General features: G+C 43.0%; 1 protein-coding gene across 6 annotated transcripts in view; it reads right to left on the bottom strand.

Moving 5' to 3' along the window:
* The window catches only part of NFAT (NFAT nuclear factor), a 57,212-nt gene that overhangs the window by 17,407 nt on the left and 20,425 nt on the right, over positions 1-19,380 (bottom strand). For 2 of the 6 annotated variants that reach the window (XM_015186898.2, XM_033381835.1), the window contains exons 1-4: positions 15,091-15,184; positions 11,663-12,416; positions 6,179-6,303; positions 4,399-4,835 (exon numbers count right to left, since the gene is read on the bottom strand). In XM_015186898.2, the coding sequence (XP_015042384.2) occupies positions 4,399-4,835; positions 6,179-6,303; positions 11,663-12,020 (920 nt within the window). In that variant the 5' untranslated portion in view covers positions 12,021-12,416; positions 15,091-15,184. Of the gene's footprint in view, positions 1-4,398; positions 4,836-6,178; positions 6,304-11,662; positions 12,417-15,090; positions 15,188-19,380 lie in introns of those variants that run through there. The other 4 variants (XM_033381836.1, XM_033381838.1, XM_033381839.1 and 1 more) reach the window with 3 other exon arrangements.

Raw genomic sequence — 19,380 nt, 5'->3', positions numbered from 1 at the left:
TAGATAAGAAAACAATTTGTGAGCGTTTCTATAGTTTGTTTTTAGGCTTTGAAATTTACAAAAATATATTTTTCAGTCTTATTGTTTTGTTATATTTTGATACATTACTGTAACAAAATAATGAAACCTAAAACAAACCAATAAAAATAAAATATGCCGTTTCTATTATTTTTTCCATGACTGTATGTAGAGGAGAAAAGAAAAGTCTAACTTTGGGATTCAATGAATATCGATCCGCCTAAGTTCCGAATATTAAATTTGGTTTAGAGAAGCAGGGGCAAAAGGCAGAACCAGGCACAATAAATAATAAATTGAGAAATAATTATATCTAAATCAGGGGTCGGCACGCATTTTTCCACATGTTTCTAGTGCCTTTCAGTGCGTTTGTGTGCGTAGATGGCAAGCAAAAGAGAACATTGTGCTGGTGCCGCCCACTGTGCCCACATACAGTGGAACACTCTCGCATGCACTGGGCATGGGACCCTGCCGGCCCCTGCTTTAAATAAAAAAAAACGAAGACCCTGGAAAGGCGAAGAAGCTATTTCTGCAAGTACGGAGCACCATCTACAGGTGGAGAGCTCTCCTTGAGTACATGAATACTTACACTTTACGGCTAAGCTACTCTGGCAAAGAGGGAGGCAGATAGGATCTAGTAGATAGGACATGTGTTACATGTGTCTAAGGAGCGTCTCAGGAGTCTAACCACAAAATCCTGGTGCTCTAACTCTTATGCATAGTATCTAAGAAGCGGACAACCAAACAGACATGGCTATATCGATATGCAGGTGAGTGTACCTTGTTCTCCAATCGAATATTCCCCTGTACTCGCAACATAATTCACGTCAGTCGCAGATACTTCGATCAGTTCCAGTTCCCAAATCGGGTGCACCCGAGGGCAGCGCGAGCACTGAGCAACAAAATTGAACTTTTTACGCTTTTTATTTACGCTTCGAGCCAACCGACTTTTTCAGATAGATTTGGGGCTTTTTTACTTCAAAAACAAGCCCTCTTGTCGATCAGTCAACAATCGCAATCCAAAGAAAACAACCAAAAGTCATTGCCCAAGGCAATGCCCAACGAATGTTTTGTGCCGCCGGGAGAAAGAGATGTTTTCATGGAACTGGCCAAATGTATGCGAATTAAATTAAGCGCCAAAGAATGTGCAAATCAGTCGGATAAACAAACGAATGGAGGCAGTTCCCGTCCATCGTACCGAAGCTTTCAGTACTCTAGACTCTGGGCACCCGCCGCATTCGCGTTGAATGTTTCCAGTTCCCAGTTCCCAGTAAGTTGTAACGGAACCCTTTTGACGGAATACGATTTACTTCCTTCCAAGAGAGGTGATCTGTAATCTGCACATGGTCCGTGCTGGCCAGTTACTACACATTATGTGAAGCCAATCAAAGTCAAGAACTGGTTCAGGTATCGATTACTCACTGGATTGCATGGGAACTGTTAACTGTTCGTCTACTTAAGAAGACTCCGGCCGAGCACTCTGCTCTGCCGACTGTCCCTGCAATGCTTTGAGCTCATGCAAAGCCAAGGAAGCGGACACAAGTGCCAAAAACAGCTGTGCTTTTGCATTGAAATGCTCAACAGCTTGGGGCTTGGGGCTTGGGCCGCTCCTATCTCCCTCTCTCGACTGTACGCAGTTGCAGATTCCAAGCTGCAATTTGCAATTGGAGGAGAGTTCATACAACTGATAAGCGGATAAGATAATAAGGCAATTACACAGACAGGCATGCAATTACAGCAGCTACAAAACAAAAAAAAAAAACAAAACATAGACACTAAGTAAACACACACTCTGGAAACCAGCCGAATATCATATAGAGAACAGCATTAAGTTGAAATCTAAATCCGATCCGATCCGATCCGATCCGATCTGAGTCGAATCAAACGGAAAACACATACACCATGACCTACAAAAACCTGGGGGGAAAGACCTGTCCAAGTGCAGGTCCAAATTGGAGGAGACCTTGACGCTACGCGGCAGATGCCCCGAGACAATATTTGATCGTGTCATCTATGGGAAGCAGAGGACTCCTGCCTCTGGTGCACAATCCGGAAGAGTGTACCGATTTTCCTTGAACCCAAACCTAACTCTGTTTACTATTCTAGAAATTTAGAAACCAAGAAATCTAGTAAATCATAAGTAAATATGTTTTTCAATCAAAGATTCGATCCTATAAGGCTGGAAAGATGTAAAAGAATGGATACCCAACCCCACTACACTACCCAATGGAATGGGAATGGGAATGGGAATGGGCTATGAAAATGTTTAAAGTGGTACAGAATTGTTCTTCTCGCTCTTGTTCGCTCTCTTGCTCTCTCTCTCTCTCTCCATCGTGCAGTGTAGCTACCCCTGGCGGAGTGAGGGAGATGTATCAGCCGGATGACAAGATGTTACAATTAAGCTACAGCAATCGTAAGATTACAGAAACAGAAAGTGAGTAGTTGGTATTGTGGTGTGGAGGTACATATGCCTCGGCTCCTAATTTAAGAATTTTAAGAATTTGAAAGCAAAGAGGGATGTGGACGAGAACCTCGTCCACGTAGTAGAAATGCACACCTTTGGAGTATCGTCTAGGCAATGGAAAAAGTCTATATAGCGGGTATCACTGGATACTTTGAATTGAACTAACTGACTGACTGACTGGATTAGTTGAGCACAACAGTGTGCACATCTAATAGCCAATAGCAGGCCGTGTGGAAAAATCCTAAACGATGATGGAGGGGAAAGCAACTAGTCTCCAGATGCCACTTCTCAGATTAATCCAATGCTTTGAGCTTGCTAGCCAACGTTTGCATGAACAGTTTGCTAATTGGAAGGAAAAATTGGATGCATAATATGCTCAATATGCTCATTTGACAGCTGGAAAAGGTCAGAAACAGGTCAGCTGATGCACGTAAATACGATTATCATAGTTTCAACAGTTTTCTTTACTTGGTGGCCCTTGGCTTTCCCTGATGCACACAGGAGGGGATCCCTCTCGCACCGCGAATCCAGTCAAGAAACCGAAATTGGCAAAATTTTGGAAGCAAACTTGATTGTGATTGTGGCATCACAGGAGTCCGGACACACAATTTGGTTGCTCCAGCTCTTATAGTCTCTGAGATCTAGGCGATCAATTCCAGCACAAATCTATAACGTATGCCGGGTGCCGGGTGCCGGGTGCCGGGTATGAAAACATGTCCTATAGTCATTGAACGCACACTGATGTGTACTTACATGGTATACATGGTGCTAGAATTCCAATTCGATTCGACTCGACCCGACTTTATTATATTATGCTTTTTATGTTGCGACAGATCGCAGACTCAGATCGCAGATCTGACATGCTTTGAGGGCAAAACTGTACTGAGGGAAGCGCGACTTTCTAGCGACCATGAGGTGAAAATTCGGAGAATCTGGCGAAACAAAATACGCACTTCATTAATAAGCCTGGATACCCTCTGCAGCCCCCTTCCCATCTGGCTTTTCATTCCGCACGATAAGTTGGTAGGCCATTGGAGCCGTAGAACAAACACATTTGCTCAGGTTTCCTTCTATCACGGTAAGTGGTCGTGGATCACACGAGTGTGTTCGTTTTGTTCAAAAGTATTATAGAAAACAGGCCCTGCCCACACGAATGCGAGCGTGTACATGGTATGTATGAGAATGCAAATGCAAATACAAAATACACCCCTCCTGGGTGGACATAATCATCTCGATCCGTCTCCGTCTCTCCGTCTATCTACGAGCCGGAGCAACTAAATTTGGTCAAGTTTTCGCCACGCCGCCTTTTGCGCTGCAAAACTGAGAAGCAACTCCGGTTCGGTACTATCAAATAACCATTATTTACTAATTGTAACTAGTAATTACTAATCCTAATCTAAATTCGTCAGTCGGATAAAAATCAAAGAATTAATAAAGCGTTTCAAACGAGTTTCCTCTGGGATTGTATCTCATTGTAAGTGGATCCACTGAGTCCTTCCTTAGTCGAAATTAATCTGGATTAATTCCTATTGTAGTTATTTCTTTAGATGTGAGTTTAAGTTCGCTATGTACAATATGTACAAGGAGCATTTCGTAATTTCTGTGTTGTATGTAAGGTTTTAATTTGTTTTCGAGTGAGTGAGTTGCGTGTGTGTGTGTGTGTGTGTGTGTGTTATATGAACTTATGTGAATTCATTCACTCCAATCGAAATCATGCGTCAAACACAACAAAATGAAGTCATGAGCTGGCAATTATTTCGAACTTTTCTTGCGGATGCACCAATGGAGGAATAGGGAATGGGAGATAGAAACAGGGAGTGGGGGAGGTAGAGAAAGACAAAGAGAAAGAGAGAGAGAGAGAGAGAGAACGAGGAGAGAGAGAGGGAGAGAGAGTGGGAGAGTGGGAGATCACGACTCACCTTGATACAGGTATCGCCCGAATTAAATGCTGCTGCGGTAAATGTTGCTGTTGGTGTTGTTGTTGCTGCTGTTGGTGTTGCTGCTGCTGCTGCTGCTGCTGCTGCTGTTGGTGTTGCTGCTGCTGCTGCTGCTGCTGCTGCTGCTGTTGGTGGTGCTGCTGCAACGTGTTACTTGCCACTGCAGCTGCAGCCGCCGCCGCCGCTGCAGCCACCGTATTCGTAAGGGAGCTGTTCACCAGCAGATTCGTGCGCTGGACTGCCCCCATGCCGATGCCACCTCCATTCGAGCTGCCTGTATCGGCTACTCCTGGCCCCGATGAGGACCGCAGCTCCGTGTGCTGGTCGAAGCCCAGCCCACTGTCGTTGGAGTTGTCGCACGGCGGCAGATGCGGTCGCTGTGGTATTCGCTTCCCGGGAACTATCTTGCCAGGACCCGCCTGCAAAGCAACAAACGATAGAGAGACAATCAACCCGAGGGATCCTTCGCAGACTGGCTAAAGCTCCTCCTTCTGTATCTGTACCAAACACATAATATATACTCTGTACTACAAACTATACCTGTCTTAAAGGAGAGTCCACAAGACAGACAGACAGACAGACAGCCTCCATATCACAGACCATCGTTTCAACGATATACCCCACGGTGGGCTCACAGCCTAAATGAACCAAAGCACTTCTCACACCTAAAAGTGTTCTAGCTTCCTAGCCTAAAACATACCATTGAAAACCAAATGTAAGCCCATAGACACGATTTCAGCCATCAGACAGGCTCCGATTTTCACTTACTTTTGCGTTTTAAGGTCTCGTTTTGAGGTGCTCCAGTTTTGAGCTGAAACAGCTGACCTGCTTCGTAGACCTTTTGTAAATACACAGCGTATTAAAAATGCATTCAGCTTTCAATTACTTTTTTTTTTGTTTTTCAAGCAAAACGACGGCAGAAAAGGTGCGATTTGGAAGAAGGACAACACATCCTTGTGTGTAACATGTCTGACGAACTGTGAGCAACAAAATTCAAATACAAAATTAAATAGCCAATTGTCCAAACACTAATTTTTTGCACTTGCATTTTGAATTAAATGTGGCGCGTAAAACAGCTGTTCTGCTATGCGCACAATTTAGTCAATTTCGTAAGCAATGGTGTTAAATTTATGTCAATGCATCAATTGGTCGGCTATTTGTTTTCTTTTGAAACGAAGTTTTCTTTTTTGTTTCGGCAGGGAAATCTTGCGTTTCGTAAAAACGGGAGCACCAATTTTCGCGTTTTTGTGAAAGTGAAAGACGGAGCCTGCCTGAGAATAAAAAAACCTGCCTTTTCTGTTTTTTCGTTTTACTTTTAAAATGCAAATTTATATTTTGTATGCCCCCTCTCATAAACCCCTTTTTATAATGTTTTGCAACGATTCGACCAATTTCCCTGTTTTTCCTGGACTGATTTGCTCCCCCATCTTCTGTTAGTGTTGGTTTAGTTTGAATCAACCAAAAATTCTCAGTGACTTTTAAGGTCAGGAGGAACTATTAGCTTGGCCTCCCCCATGAATAACTGGATCTTCATTTCATGTCATGAGCAAGCATCAGGTCCAACTAATAATACCATCTGCAGGCGAACAGCTTTTAATACCTTTCCAGATCGATCGTTTCACGTTAGCCATGATATGATATAGGACTCTTATACAATTTTGCTTTTCTAGGCAAGGAGACACACAGACAGTACAGTCATTCAACAGACAGATAGACGGGCATGGCTATAAATGCTTTGGTTCCCTCTTCCACAGCAGCTTACCCTGGTTATGGTATGCAGCTTGCCGGGCAAGCCCTTTCCCGGCTGTCTTTTCGAGGGTATCCGAAACCCCTTGCGATGTATTCGGGCGCTCATTGTGGAGTTGGTGGACATAGTCATCCTCATGCCTAGGGAAAGTGGTTAAAAGAGAAATATCTGTTAATAAACAATACTTTATGTTGCATCATAAAATTAAACATAAATTACAAGCACCAATAATAGACGTCATTAAATTTAACATATTCGAGTATAAGAACATACATATGTATGTATGTATGTATGTATGTAGTACTATGTTTTGGCTCCGAACCTTAAGATAAAGATGATAAAAGATTAATGTCTTTTATATCTGATTTATTATGATTTGCCTTTCCGTTTCCATGTGGACCTGCAAAGAGTCCCATCAAGCTCTATATCTCTACAAGTCTCTGCACTTTGCATATACTTTGATCATTGAAATCCGTACAATGGAAGGGTGCTCCAGAGCGCCCCCACTGCAGAGCGGGGGAAGAACGAGCAGTGCATTGCGGGTCTGGCGTTCTGTTCTGTTCTGTTCTGTTCTTTTCCGTTCCGTTCCGTTCCGATCCGAACGGATCGTTCGTGAGCTAAGTTACTGCCATGGAAACTGATAATGCTGCGGCGGCGGGGCGGTTTTGGGTGCATTGAACTTCTCCTCAGTGCAGAACCTCAGAGGCTCACAGTCCGTATATAGTAGTTCAGAGCATAGAATATTGCCTTTAGTGACTGTTGTTTCTGTTTCTGTTCTGTTACTGTCAGTGTTGTTGTGCTATTGCTGGAACAGCACTCATTGTTGCCGCTCACACGATCTCAATTGAAGCTCAATTTCAATTTCAACTGCCTTCGCGTTTGCGTTCGCGTTCGCATTCGCATTCGCTTTCTGGGACCCCAGATTCAGAAGGAGTTTTATATAAAATACACATATACATACACAATAATATATTTGCATGTGTGCATATATTCACACACACATGTACATATGTATGTGTATTATCACGCAGCCACACAACCACAGCAGCACCAAGAGCAGAACTGATAAAGTGCCAGGGAGCCCGGCGGCCCAGACAAACCCCATTAAACGGAACAAACCCCACCAATACTAGCACTAACACTAACATTAATAGTCTCCAGTTGGGACACTGCACTCCCCTGGGCGATGCCTCTGCTCTTTCTCCTACCTCTCCTTCTTGAATCTACCTCCGTATTTCATCTTGTATTTGGAGTACGCTTCTTTATTTATTCACTCAATAAAACACGAAACAAAAAATACACAAAACACAATTTTTATATCGGTGAGCTTTTAATTAAAACGCTAATCATCGGCAAATACGATTTGATCCTTATTTAGGAATGAACAAATTGAAATTCTAATTCTAGTTTCCAGAAGAAACGAGAAGAATGACAATTTACCGTTAATATGAAAATATTTTATCTAAATAAATTTAAGTTAAAAAATATCTCTTATTTAAAATAAATATGTTTCATGTTTAGAGTAAATATATATCCTACAAACGTAATCTATATAACGAGCGATGAAAGTTGTGAGCCGCAGCTAGGGCCGCGACCCTACACCTATACCCGATACTCAGTCAGTATGGCTCTCCTCCGACAGAGGGCGCGCACTGCAAGAGGAAGAGTAGGCGTGTGTGTGTGTGAGAGACAAAGAGAGTTAGCGCCTGGAAGGTGTTGTGTGTGTCTGAGGTCTAGGTGGTCATGAAGACGGACAGACGGACAGACGGACACACTATGCATACTGATCAAATAAGTGCCGAGAGGCATAGTCGTCGTAGTTGGAGATCAGTTCTAAGCTCGAGATATTCTCCATCGACGAAACAATCATTTGAGTTATCCTCATTTCTTATCCGTTGAACCACAATGTGCGCCACAATATACCGCTGGTATATTATATGTTTTATTCAGATTTAATATTAGGTAATACATTTACATACATATGTGTAAATTTGAAAATGTGTGTACTTAGAAACCGATTACTTAATTACAATTTGGGTGTGATTCTTTTTGCCCTGCCATTTTTATTTATCTGAGTACATTGATTTCTGTGACGTCAGTTGCGCCCTCAACGTTTTATGACAGCATCACCCACCCATAACCAACCCACCCCACCCCACCCCACCCGACCCAATCCGATCCGATCCGAAACAAAACGATTCAAACCGATCCGATTCGCACCCTTTCAGCCGCCTGCCTAACCTTGAGTGGAAACCAAATAAACCAATATTTGCTTTTGGGCTTTCGGAACGCGCCTACCTACCGAGCCCGAAGAAACGAGCCTCACGGGGAGGGAGGGATCGACTGCGATAAGATCTAACGGTGGGAGTGGGAGGGGGAGAGGGAGATGGAAGAGATGATAGACTGCATTGTCATGGTAGACATACTGTAAGTACAGTAAGTACTGTGAGATACAAGTCGATGGTGGAAGATGTTCGAGAGATATGGCAATCTACCATCAATCCACCACTGCCATTGTCGTTTAGAGGGAGACATTTACTATTACTATCGCCACGCCACAAGAGAGATGCAAGAGTGGGGCACAGAGTCTTCGTTCAGTTTCACATTCCTCCCATTCGATGACTAGAAACTGGCTGTCCTGTTGGGTGGCGACTGGGAGAGCGGCTGTACGATAGCTAAACACAGGTGTGGAACAGACAAAAGATACTCGTATTACGGAGCTACTTGTGGAGAGACAGTTGTTTCTGGGGTTCCGAAATCTATAATTAAACGCAGACTCCTGCGCAAAATTACATACTTGGATGAATTAACCAAAACAGCTTGTCAATAAAGTAAAAAAAAAAAAAACAAAACACAAATACGTATACGTATACGTATACGAAACTTTCTGACCCACTTTGTCCGTCCCAGGCCCATGTAAATGTACAACACGAGTACTTTATGGATGCACACGATGACCCAGGTCCTGGAATACTATCGGAATGGACTGTTACCGAAATGAGTATAGGGGTTTTTCGATTTGTGGTGACAGCGGATGTTTGTAACACCCAGAAGACAGCGTTTCCGAAGCCATAAAGTATATATATTCTTGATCAGCATCAATAGCCGAGTCGATTGAGCCATGTCTGTCTGTCAGTCCATCCCAATTAGCGCCTAGACCTCAGAGACAATCCAGACTCCTGTGATATGACACTGAATCAGGTTTGTTTCCAAAATATTGTCACGCCCCTTTCCGTTCCCACAAAGAACGAACATCTGTGGGATCCACAATTTTGACGATCCCTTCAGTGTGCGTGTCGTGGCGGAAGAAAGCGAGTTCAAACGATTGGTGTTGGTGAGAGAATAGAAACACAGAAACAGATGTAAACAGAAATCGAATATATTAAAAATATTCGAACGGTTCGACCGACGCCTATAAAATCTTCGTTTGGCAAAAATCAATTCGTTTTTTGGCGAGCTGCGCTACCAAACGACACATAAAATATAATGTGTAAATTTCATAAATCATAAGCTCACATGTACATACATATGTACATATGTATGTATACTGGCTGAGCACCGGGTATAAAGTAGAGCAGCGGCAAAGGCCGCGGCTCACAATGTTTTCTGTTTTTTGCGTTTGGTTGTTTTTCTTCTGTCGCGACTGCCGCGTAATCTTATCGCCTTGGACAAACCTGGCAACTGGCGAAAACTGGCGTTAACGAAACCAAACATAGCGCTTGGGAGAACTTGAATCACCAGCGACAACTGGGCGCCGCCTCTTTGGTAATTGACGCGCTCCATTTCTAGATCTGCGTGCGTTATATATCGATACGAAATGTTTATTGCATGTTATCACAGCGGCGAAATTTGATCAAAAATCATTTTTAAAGCAGTTCGTTAATGCAGACGATACGCGAGCAGGCATGGCAGCCAATGTCTATCCAATCAGGCTGTCATCAGATGGAGGCAATTACTTTAGCATTTATTCTACAAATATATGTATGTATCTGCAAGTGTATCTGACAATAGTGCAAGGAGAGAAACAGATCGCTACAATTTAAATTGCCACAACAGGGGGCCTCCACAGGGGGCCTCCACAGGGGGCCTCAACATAAGGCCGCGACGGTTCCCACTTAACTTGATCTTATTTAGCCGAACCTCCTTAATTACCATAATCTTTTTATCAGCATGTATTACTAGATAAGAAGCCTTTATGGGCTGGTACCTTGCTTAAGGTCCCTCTCTAATCCGCTCACGTCCGATCGACTCTATGGCCTCTCTGATATATGTATAAGCACATGTTTTGGTATATAAATATGTATGTGTGTACACTCCCAGGCACTTGAATACGACACACTGAAAATGAACACTCAAGGCCCAAATATTTCCGGTACAGTGCAAAGAAAACGGTGAACTTGAATTTCCATCAAACCTTTATTAGATTTATCATAAATTTCAAAAATTTCATTATAGGAAATGCGACACTTGAATACGACACTAACATTGTAAAATATTTTTTATTGGCTGTGGTCGAAAACTTTCAATACTTTGAAGTACTTTGGCAATATTCATATGGCGTGGATTAGATACTGCCGCTAAACAGAATTTTCAAAGGAAAGAAATTGAATTTCGAAGGTTCATAAGAGTTTCTTTTGTATATTTCTGAGGAATCAAGGAAGCAAAGGAAGTGGGGGGTAAAGAGGAATTACAATAGGATCGTTTTCACGGCAGTTTGAGCGCTATTATGCTTCGGTGAGCAATATCCTAGTACGGCGTGGACCAGTTTTTATCAAGCCGAGTTTACCAAGTACAAAGCTGGAATTTTTGTAATAATTAAAGTACCTTAAGGACAGTCCTCAATTCGAATTTTTAATTGATTCTGAGTCGATTCAGAACCGATCGCATAGAAGTCTCGGAAATAGCCGTTTTGGTTCGGTTTTGAATGTTTTTACATAATTTGAACCCTTCTTTATGAAATCAGCCCAAATTTATTTTTATCGTTAGGACACTCCAATTGATTTTTGAGAGTTTTTCGATGTCCGCTGGCGACCGCAGCCACAAAAAAATATTTTTCAATTTGGGTGTCGTATTCAAGTGTTATTTCAGATACATTTTTTTCCTTAATCTACTTTAATGAATATTGCTATTAATTTTTTGGAAATTTATGCTAAATGGAATACAGATTTGGTGAAAATTCAACCGAATTTTTCCCCGTTTTCTTTGGCTTGTGCCGGGTATATTTGTGCCTTACGTGCAGCTGTACATAGCTCTTGCTGATGAAGAATATAAGTATTTATTTACATCAGTTACAGCAGTGGTCGGCTGGAAAAACGTTATTGCATTAGTGCCGACCAGTGGTTTACTGGATGTACGAGATAGTAGGTCCCCGCGAGATAGGCCCGTGCCGACCACTGATGTATGTATGTATGTATGTATGTATGTATGTATGTACATAGGGTGTACATACATGTTTGTATGTATTTACCAATGATACCTCTCTTGATTTCGCTTCCTTACCGAAGTTGCTTTTGTAATGGTGCTGGTAGGGCTGTATATTTGTGTTGCCTGTGTTGTTATTGTTGTTGTTGTTGTTGTTGCTACTGGTGCTGTTGTAATGCTGACCGTAGTGATTATTGCTGGTATTGTTAGTACTACCTCCTCTACCTGCTCCACCTCCACCTCCACCAACGCCTCCTCCTCCTCCTCCTCCTCCTCTTCCTCCGCCGCCCCCACCAGCAACAGCAACAGCACCAGCAACAGCACCACCAGTGCTATTGCTGCCACCATGGTGCTGATGATGGCTCAGATTGTGCATCTTGGAGGGAATCCGGTAGCCCGACTCGTAGTGTTTATACTGATTGTAGGTGAAGCGCATTGTGGGGGGATAGCTTTACTGGTCGCTCTCTTGCAGTTATCTTAGAACGTTCTGCATTTGCTGCCTGTCCTGCTCTCCTGCTCTCCTGCTCTACTGCACTGATGCTTCTCGTTCTCTTTTTTGGATATGTGCTCTTAGTGTACTCTATAATTATGTGCGTAGGCATAGATTGGTCTTTTTTTGGTAATAATTATTGGCACGTTTTGTTCTTGTTCTAGTTGCTAATTAGCTAGCTAATTTAGTTTGTTGATTAGTTTTTTATTTGGCATTTCATTTGCTTTTCTTTGTACATTTCTTGTTCGTGTTTTTATTCTTGATGTTTCTGATAAATGCGTTACAATAAATACATTTGCAGTCGGATTTTGTTGTGGTTGCTTTGTTGTTGTTGTCGGCCAGCTTTGAGTCAACAAACAATAAAAAATTAAGAAAATAGACGACGGGGAAAATCAATCAAAATCAATTCGCACGCGAATTGTTCGGGAAAACGCACACGAATCGCCACCAAGTCGCCCGCGAAAGCGAAAGACGCTTTTAAATACCGCGCATGAAACGGAGACCCGAAGTCGCCTGCGATCGGATCGCGGCTTGAAACGCCCAACAACAAAGTTTACATTTATTTTGAGTTATTTGTTTTGTTTCGTAAATTCGCTTTAGCGTTATTTATCTATTTATTTACGGCCTTTTTGTTTTTTTATATGCGTCCGATGCCGATTGTGTATTTCCCTTTGCGTGCGTTTTTTATCGCGACCAAGCCGAACCGAAGCCCGAAGCCCGAAGCCCGAAGCCAAAGTCCAGGGCAGGCAGAGCAGCACCAACAATTAAGAAGGCAAATGGAAAGGGAAACGGGAAACGGGAGGAGTTCGATGATCATCGCCTTAAGTGCACTCTATCTCTCTCTCTCTCTCTCGCTCTCTCTCTCTCTCGCTCTCTCGCTCTCTCGCTCTGTCTCTCTGTCCGTCTGTCCGTTTGTCCGTCTGTATCTCTGTTTGTTTCGAAACTTGTTTCCCTCTCGGAGGAGGAGGGGGCCCACCTTGAAATGTTTCCTCCTTGCGCCTGGGCGCTTCCTAGTTGCTCCTCAATTAACAGTTACACCGCAGCAGACTAAATCGCAGAGCTAGAACGGGTTTCTCTTCCCTTTTACTTTTCTGCACCCAAGAGGAAGAGAGAGGCAGCTCTTTCGAGCGGAAAAAGGGCAAGGTCGGAGTGGAAGCGTCGGAGCCGCTCCACCCTCTTTCCATTTATATTTTCGTGTGTGTTTCGCTGCGAAGGTGCACCAGCATCTACACATAGGTACGTACGTATGTACGTATGTTGCTTTGTAGTCGGGTGCAACTCGGTTCTTGGTTCTTGGCCTAATCGATGCACCTTGCGGTGCCCCTCCTCAGCCACGACTCGTTGACACAGATAATGCTGCCAGCACTGCCCCGTTTTTTGTATTTATTTATTTATTTATTATTTTTTTTTGACAATCAAATGCCAAGCAAGTTCTTGGCTTGATTAAATGCTAATTGAAAATGTACGGGTGCACGGTGCCTTTATCAGTCAAGCAGTCTTGCATACATATGTACATATGTACATATACACACATGCATATGCAATAGAACGAACACATGCATATGCATGTCTGTGTGAACATGTATGTATGTATAAACCTTTGTATATTAAGTGCCGTTGGCTTTGTGAAATATCTTGATCTTGTTTCATTGACCCACATTGAAATCATAATAAACTCGCCCGAAATGAGCAGAATTAGACGGCTCTCAGCTGATCCGATGGACGGACCAGAGATGTGTTCATTACACCTCGAGGCTTTCATTTTGTTCAGTAAGGGAATACTATCGAAAGACTCGAGTCATATTGAGCGGCGGACCCAATATCAATAGTTTTTACGCGTAGATTCAAATGGACAAGAACTCGCTCTGCATTGAAGCTTCTCCTCTTGCAATTGCTCCTCCAATATTGTAGGCTCAGCCAAAAAGCGGTGGATGGACACTGCAGATCGCAGATAGAACTAATTTGTTGGGGCTTTAACACAAATCGAATATTCCTCCATGTGTTAGTAGAATATTTGGTAAATTCAGCTCACATCGACACGTTTTGTTCCTCTCCCTTGAAGTCAATTTATGGTTTTTATTCCATGTTAAACCTCATTGTTCGCTCCCCAGAAATCATTTATTCAGAAATTCTTTTATACGTCTTTAAAGTAGAAAAATGTATAGGTAAAGAGAGAGAGAGAGAGAGAGATAGAGAGATAAGTCTCCATTATAATAATGATAGATTAGTATTTTCTCCGATTTGTATTTTTCATAAGGGGGTTATGTTGATTTGTGTGTGGCTGGCTGGCTATTGAAATTTCTTATCAACACTTGTTTTTTGTACAGAAAATCAATATGGAAACAATTCAAATATCTCTGATGAAGGCAGGAGAACAAACTGCGAAATCTGAATGTATTGGAAAGGACTTTGTTGGGGGACTGCCGCTCTGATTCGGGTTTAGTCTGGTTCGATCAGGTTTTGTGGGGCCGGGGACTGCGACTGGGCCTAGTGGGCCGCTTCCTCTCTGGATGTGTCCCGCTCTGGCAAAGGTGATTAGATAAACGCGCGACTTTGCTGAGAGACCTTTGTCTCTACCACAGACACGATCGGCACTCCTTTGGAGGGACTCAAATTGAAACGGATTTCCCTTTTATTTCCGCGATTGGGCCGATTGAACACTCTACCTTGAGCTAGACAAAGCAAAAACAATGCAGCACTGCATATATATGTATATAATAATAATATATATAATTAATTATATATATATAATATATATATATATATATATATTTACATTGTAATACATATGTAGACGTAGAAAGTTATGTGCAAATTCCAGGGAAACACTAGGCACGCACAAAAAAAATACGGAAAAAAAGTTATAGTAGATTCGCCTGAAAACGCAAAATATTTCAGCTGACACCGAGACTGTGCTTGAACCGATACCGAAACCGACCCCAAAACCGATACCGATACCGATACCGAAACCGAAACCGAATCGCGAGTCAAGCGGTGGCACGATGTGGACACTTACGCTGAGATCGATGAACTAAATCCCGAAAGAACGACAGACTGTAATGATGCCTGGCCGCGCCTGATATGGCCTGGCCAGATGCTGCCCCCTCAGGCAGAGAGATAGTGAGAAACCCAGAGAGAGAGAGAGACAGAGAGAACACTCGAAGCCCAGAGCATGGAGAAGTGAGAGCGAATCGGAGGCGGCTGCGACAAGTGTACGCGTGGCTGACAAAAACTATGACGACAACGGGTTTAATTGATATCTATGTGTGTGTATATTTTTGTGAGAAGAGCCCTCGCTTCGTGCCTGTGTGTGTGTGTGTGTGTGTGCGTGTGTGTGTGTGCGTATTGTTGTGGTTCGGCACTGATTGCAGCCGCGAATTGATAAAGCAGCGCCCAGCGGGAGAGCGCGCGACTGAGAGCACTGGAAGAGAATCAATATGCACATCTTCGGAAGCTGCGGTCGCGGCTGCCGTAGCGGTTGCTGTTGCTGTTGCTGTTGCTGCTGCGGCTGCGCTATGCCTTTCCCCCAGCCCAACCATCCGCACACGAATTCGATGTGTAGCTGTTAATTAACAGCGGAGCGGCCAGCACACGCTTGAGTGTGCGCGCTCGATGATGACGATACGCACAATTGCGCCGCCGATGTTAGCGAGCTGGATGAGCGCGGTCAATCCCAGACAGACAGTCAGGGTCAGACAGAAAGGAATGTCTACACACCACACACTTGGAGCAGCCGTAACCGTACATGTGTACGTCAAGCGATGTTTACGTCTGCTTGGGAGCACAGCAATACACATGTTGGCAGGTGTGACCAGATATCACTGGCGCTGATAAGCTCATATCCAAGCAGATATTCCATGTACATACATATGTACATATGTATGCATGTATGTATGTTCAATGTATTGAAGAAGGTGAATCCAATATACCGTATTTGCCTAAAAGTGTATTTTCTTCAAATTTGATCACACCACACTCACACGGAAGAGGTGTGGTGTGGTGTGGTGTGGTGTGGTGTGGTGTGGTGTGGCGTGGGGTGGCGTGGGGTGGGGGGTGGTCACATGTAGGCCTCAGCTGAGAGCTCAGATCCCAGCTGAGCGATTGCGATCCACTGGCTCTTTCGATCGCGCTCTCTATCGCTGTCTCCCGCTCTCTCACACACGCACGAGCCCGAGCATTCACGAAGATCACTAACGTCGGCTTCCAGTAGCGCGCCAGCAATAACAACAGCTATAATAGTGTTAATTTCTCCTTGGTTGCCGATAGCTGGCACAGTGGATGAGTCCATTGAATTACAAAATATATACATACATATACATATATACAAATGCATGTACACTCGTACATACGTACACACGTATCTACGTTCTACATATGTCTACGTATATTTTTGTACTTAACTAAATCAAAGCAAATATGTTTTTTTCTTAACATAATGGTCTACAGCACACATGTAAGTCGTATCCAACCTCGGCATCTTTGGGGCACAGCAGATGGGAGCAGGGAGGGAGCAGCGGGGGAGCAGAGCAAAGAGAGCACAAAACTGTGTGTTATCACAAAAGAGGAGGAGCAGCAGCAGAAAGAACAACAACAGCTGATAAGTCTTTTCTTTAGCATTGAAAATTGTGAAGAGGGCAATGGTGCCGCTTTGGGGGATCGGGGGGGTAGGTAGCGTGTAGCTCTCGTGCGTCCACATTCGAAAAATACACTACAAGAAGCTTCATGCGGTGAAGATGAGGCAGCGGTGACGCCCATCCTTTTCTGCTGTTGGCAGCACTGGACAGACATTTGTCTTTTCTCTCTGCTGATGACAAGAGCCGCTCAAGAAGCTGCTGACGCACATCTGATGCACGCAGTTCTCTAGACGGAAGCCAAGGACTAGGAGTGAGGACCTTCAATAAGCTTATTAATCACAACATTCCGAAATGTACTGTACTGTATTGTACTGCACTTGGTACTTATTCTACAACAGGCCACAGCAGCTAAGGAAAAGTTAGACGACCAATAGATCTACTATGGCACGTTTGTGCGCGGGCATTCCCGCCCATGATTATTAATAGAAGCTTTCCTCAAAGTCTCTCTACCATATTGAACTATATATCTAACAAAAACGAGGGGGAACGTTGTGAGTTGCTGCGGACACCGCAACTCTACGGTTATACCCGATACTAAGTCAGTATGGCTCTCCTCCGGCAGACGCCGCTAATATTAAACGACACGACAAAGAGTGCGTGCGAGAGAGACAGAAAATCAGTCTGAGCGTGACGTCGGGCGCTGCGTAGCCAATGCAAATTGATTTGTTCCTTTTGGCTACAAAAATTATCCGATCTGATCCAGATTCAGCAATCTAATAGATATGGTCATTATCTATGATTCTGCGTTTTTAGTTTTCTCAAATCTGCAATATTGTGGATGCAACAGATTTCCGTCTTTTGTGTGGGCGGAAGGGGGTGGGGCGAAATTTTGAGATACACGTTTTATAGTGAGATCTAAGAGGAGTGCGGATTCCAAATTTGGTTACTCTAGCCTTAATAGTCTCTGAGATTTGTGGTTGCCTCAGATTTTCGTCCTTTGCGGGGGCGGAAGGGGGTGTGGCGAAATTTGGACATGAAACGATCAAGGTCCGATATCACAGGAGTGTGGATACCAAATTTGGTTGCTCTGGCTCTTATAGGTTCTGAGATCCTTGAACTCATATTTTGCAATTGGCAAAACCGACCACGAAACCTGTGTGTTAGAGTGAGACAGAGCGAGAAAGAGTGAAATTGTATTCGTGATTCTGGCTGTAATAATTATACGATCTGGTTCAGATTTTGCACTCTAGAAGATATAGTCATCTTCTGCGTTTTTAGTTTTCTCGTATCGTCGAAATTGTGGATGCCACAGATTTTCGCCCTTTGTGGGGGCGGAAGTGGGCGGGGCAAAGTTTTGAAATATTTTTGGAGCAGTGACATATCACAGAAGTCTGGATCCAAAACATCGTTGCTCTAGCTCTTATAGTCTTTGAGCATTAGGCGCTGAAGGGGACGGACAGACGGACGGACGGACAGACGGACAGACAGACAGGGCTCAATCGACTCGGCTATTGATGCTGATCAAGAATATATATACTTTATGGGGTCGGAAACGATTTCTTCTGGACGTTACACACATCCACTTTTACCACTAATCTAATATACCCCAATACTCATTTTGAGTATCGGGTATAAAAATCCCAGAAAATTGGCCCTTTTACACTTGTAACAGCGTGAAAGTTATAGACAGACGGTGCGAAAATTTTTAATTTTATTGGATTGTTATTTGTTATTAGTTTGCAGGACACAAACTTAGCTTTGGTCCACAACCAAAAATTAATTTTTTGTTCTGCAGTTTGTTTAATATTACCGAAAAAACGCTACAGGCGTTTGATTTAAAAAATAAATAAAATAAAAACACTAGCATACATTTCTGTATGAAATTGATTTTGCGATAGCAAAAAATAAAAACGAGCAGGAGCGTTGCGAGCATTATTATACCCGATATTATACCCGAAACTAGTTCAGTATGGCTCCCATCCGCCAGAGGGCGCACACTGCACGATGATAATGTGTGTGAGGGAGAGACGGAAAATGGGTTAGCGAATGGACGTACACTACTGGCCAAAACAATAAGTACACGCTTATGAGCTCTCTTTCACGTCTTATAACACTTTTCTAATAAACATAATTAAAATATCAAGTTTACTTTTAGTTTTCATTTTAAATATGTATTTTATGATCGATAAACCTAAAAAACATAAACAAGGGTTGGCCAAAATAATGGGTACAGCAATTCTACAAAGCAACAAACTAAAAGCGTATCAACATTTTTCCACTTTTTTCTTATTATTTATAATCTTATACATACTAGTATCCTGTATAGCCACACTTATTTTGGATGATTTCGGTCATTCTTCTTGGCATACTAGCAATAAGTTTGCGGCAAGTCTCCACTACAATCTCATGACACGCTTTTTGCACAAATTCTCCATAATTCTTTTTCTTTTCGAAAAGTATTTTTACCAATTCGACGTTTCAAGTCACCCCAAAGGTTTTCAAATGGGTTTAAGTCAGGAGACTGACTTAGCCAAGCCATAACGTTTAGATATTTTTTCTGTAAACCAAGCCTTCACCACCTTTGAGGTGTGCTTTGGGTCATTTTCCTGTAGAAAGAACCATCTCAAGGGCATGTTTTCCTCAGCTTAAGGCTCAGCTTGTATAATGTCTGTCAATATGTTTTTGTACCCGAATTGGATCACATGATGAGTTATGCGATGTACCGGCTCAAC

Source organism: Drosophila pseudoobscura, chromosome X (genome assembly GCF_009870125.1).
Source record: "Drosophila pseudoobscura strain MV-25-SWS-2005 chromosome X, UCI_Dpse_MV25, whole genome shotgun sequence".
Lineage (NCBI taxonomy): Eukaryota > Metazoa > Arthropoda > Insecta > Diptera > Drosophilidae > Drosophila > Drosophila pseudoobscura.
The sequence above is the reverse complement of the archived record's forward strand: the minus strand, read 5'-3'. Positions and strand labels throughout refer to the sequence as shown.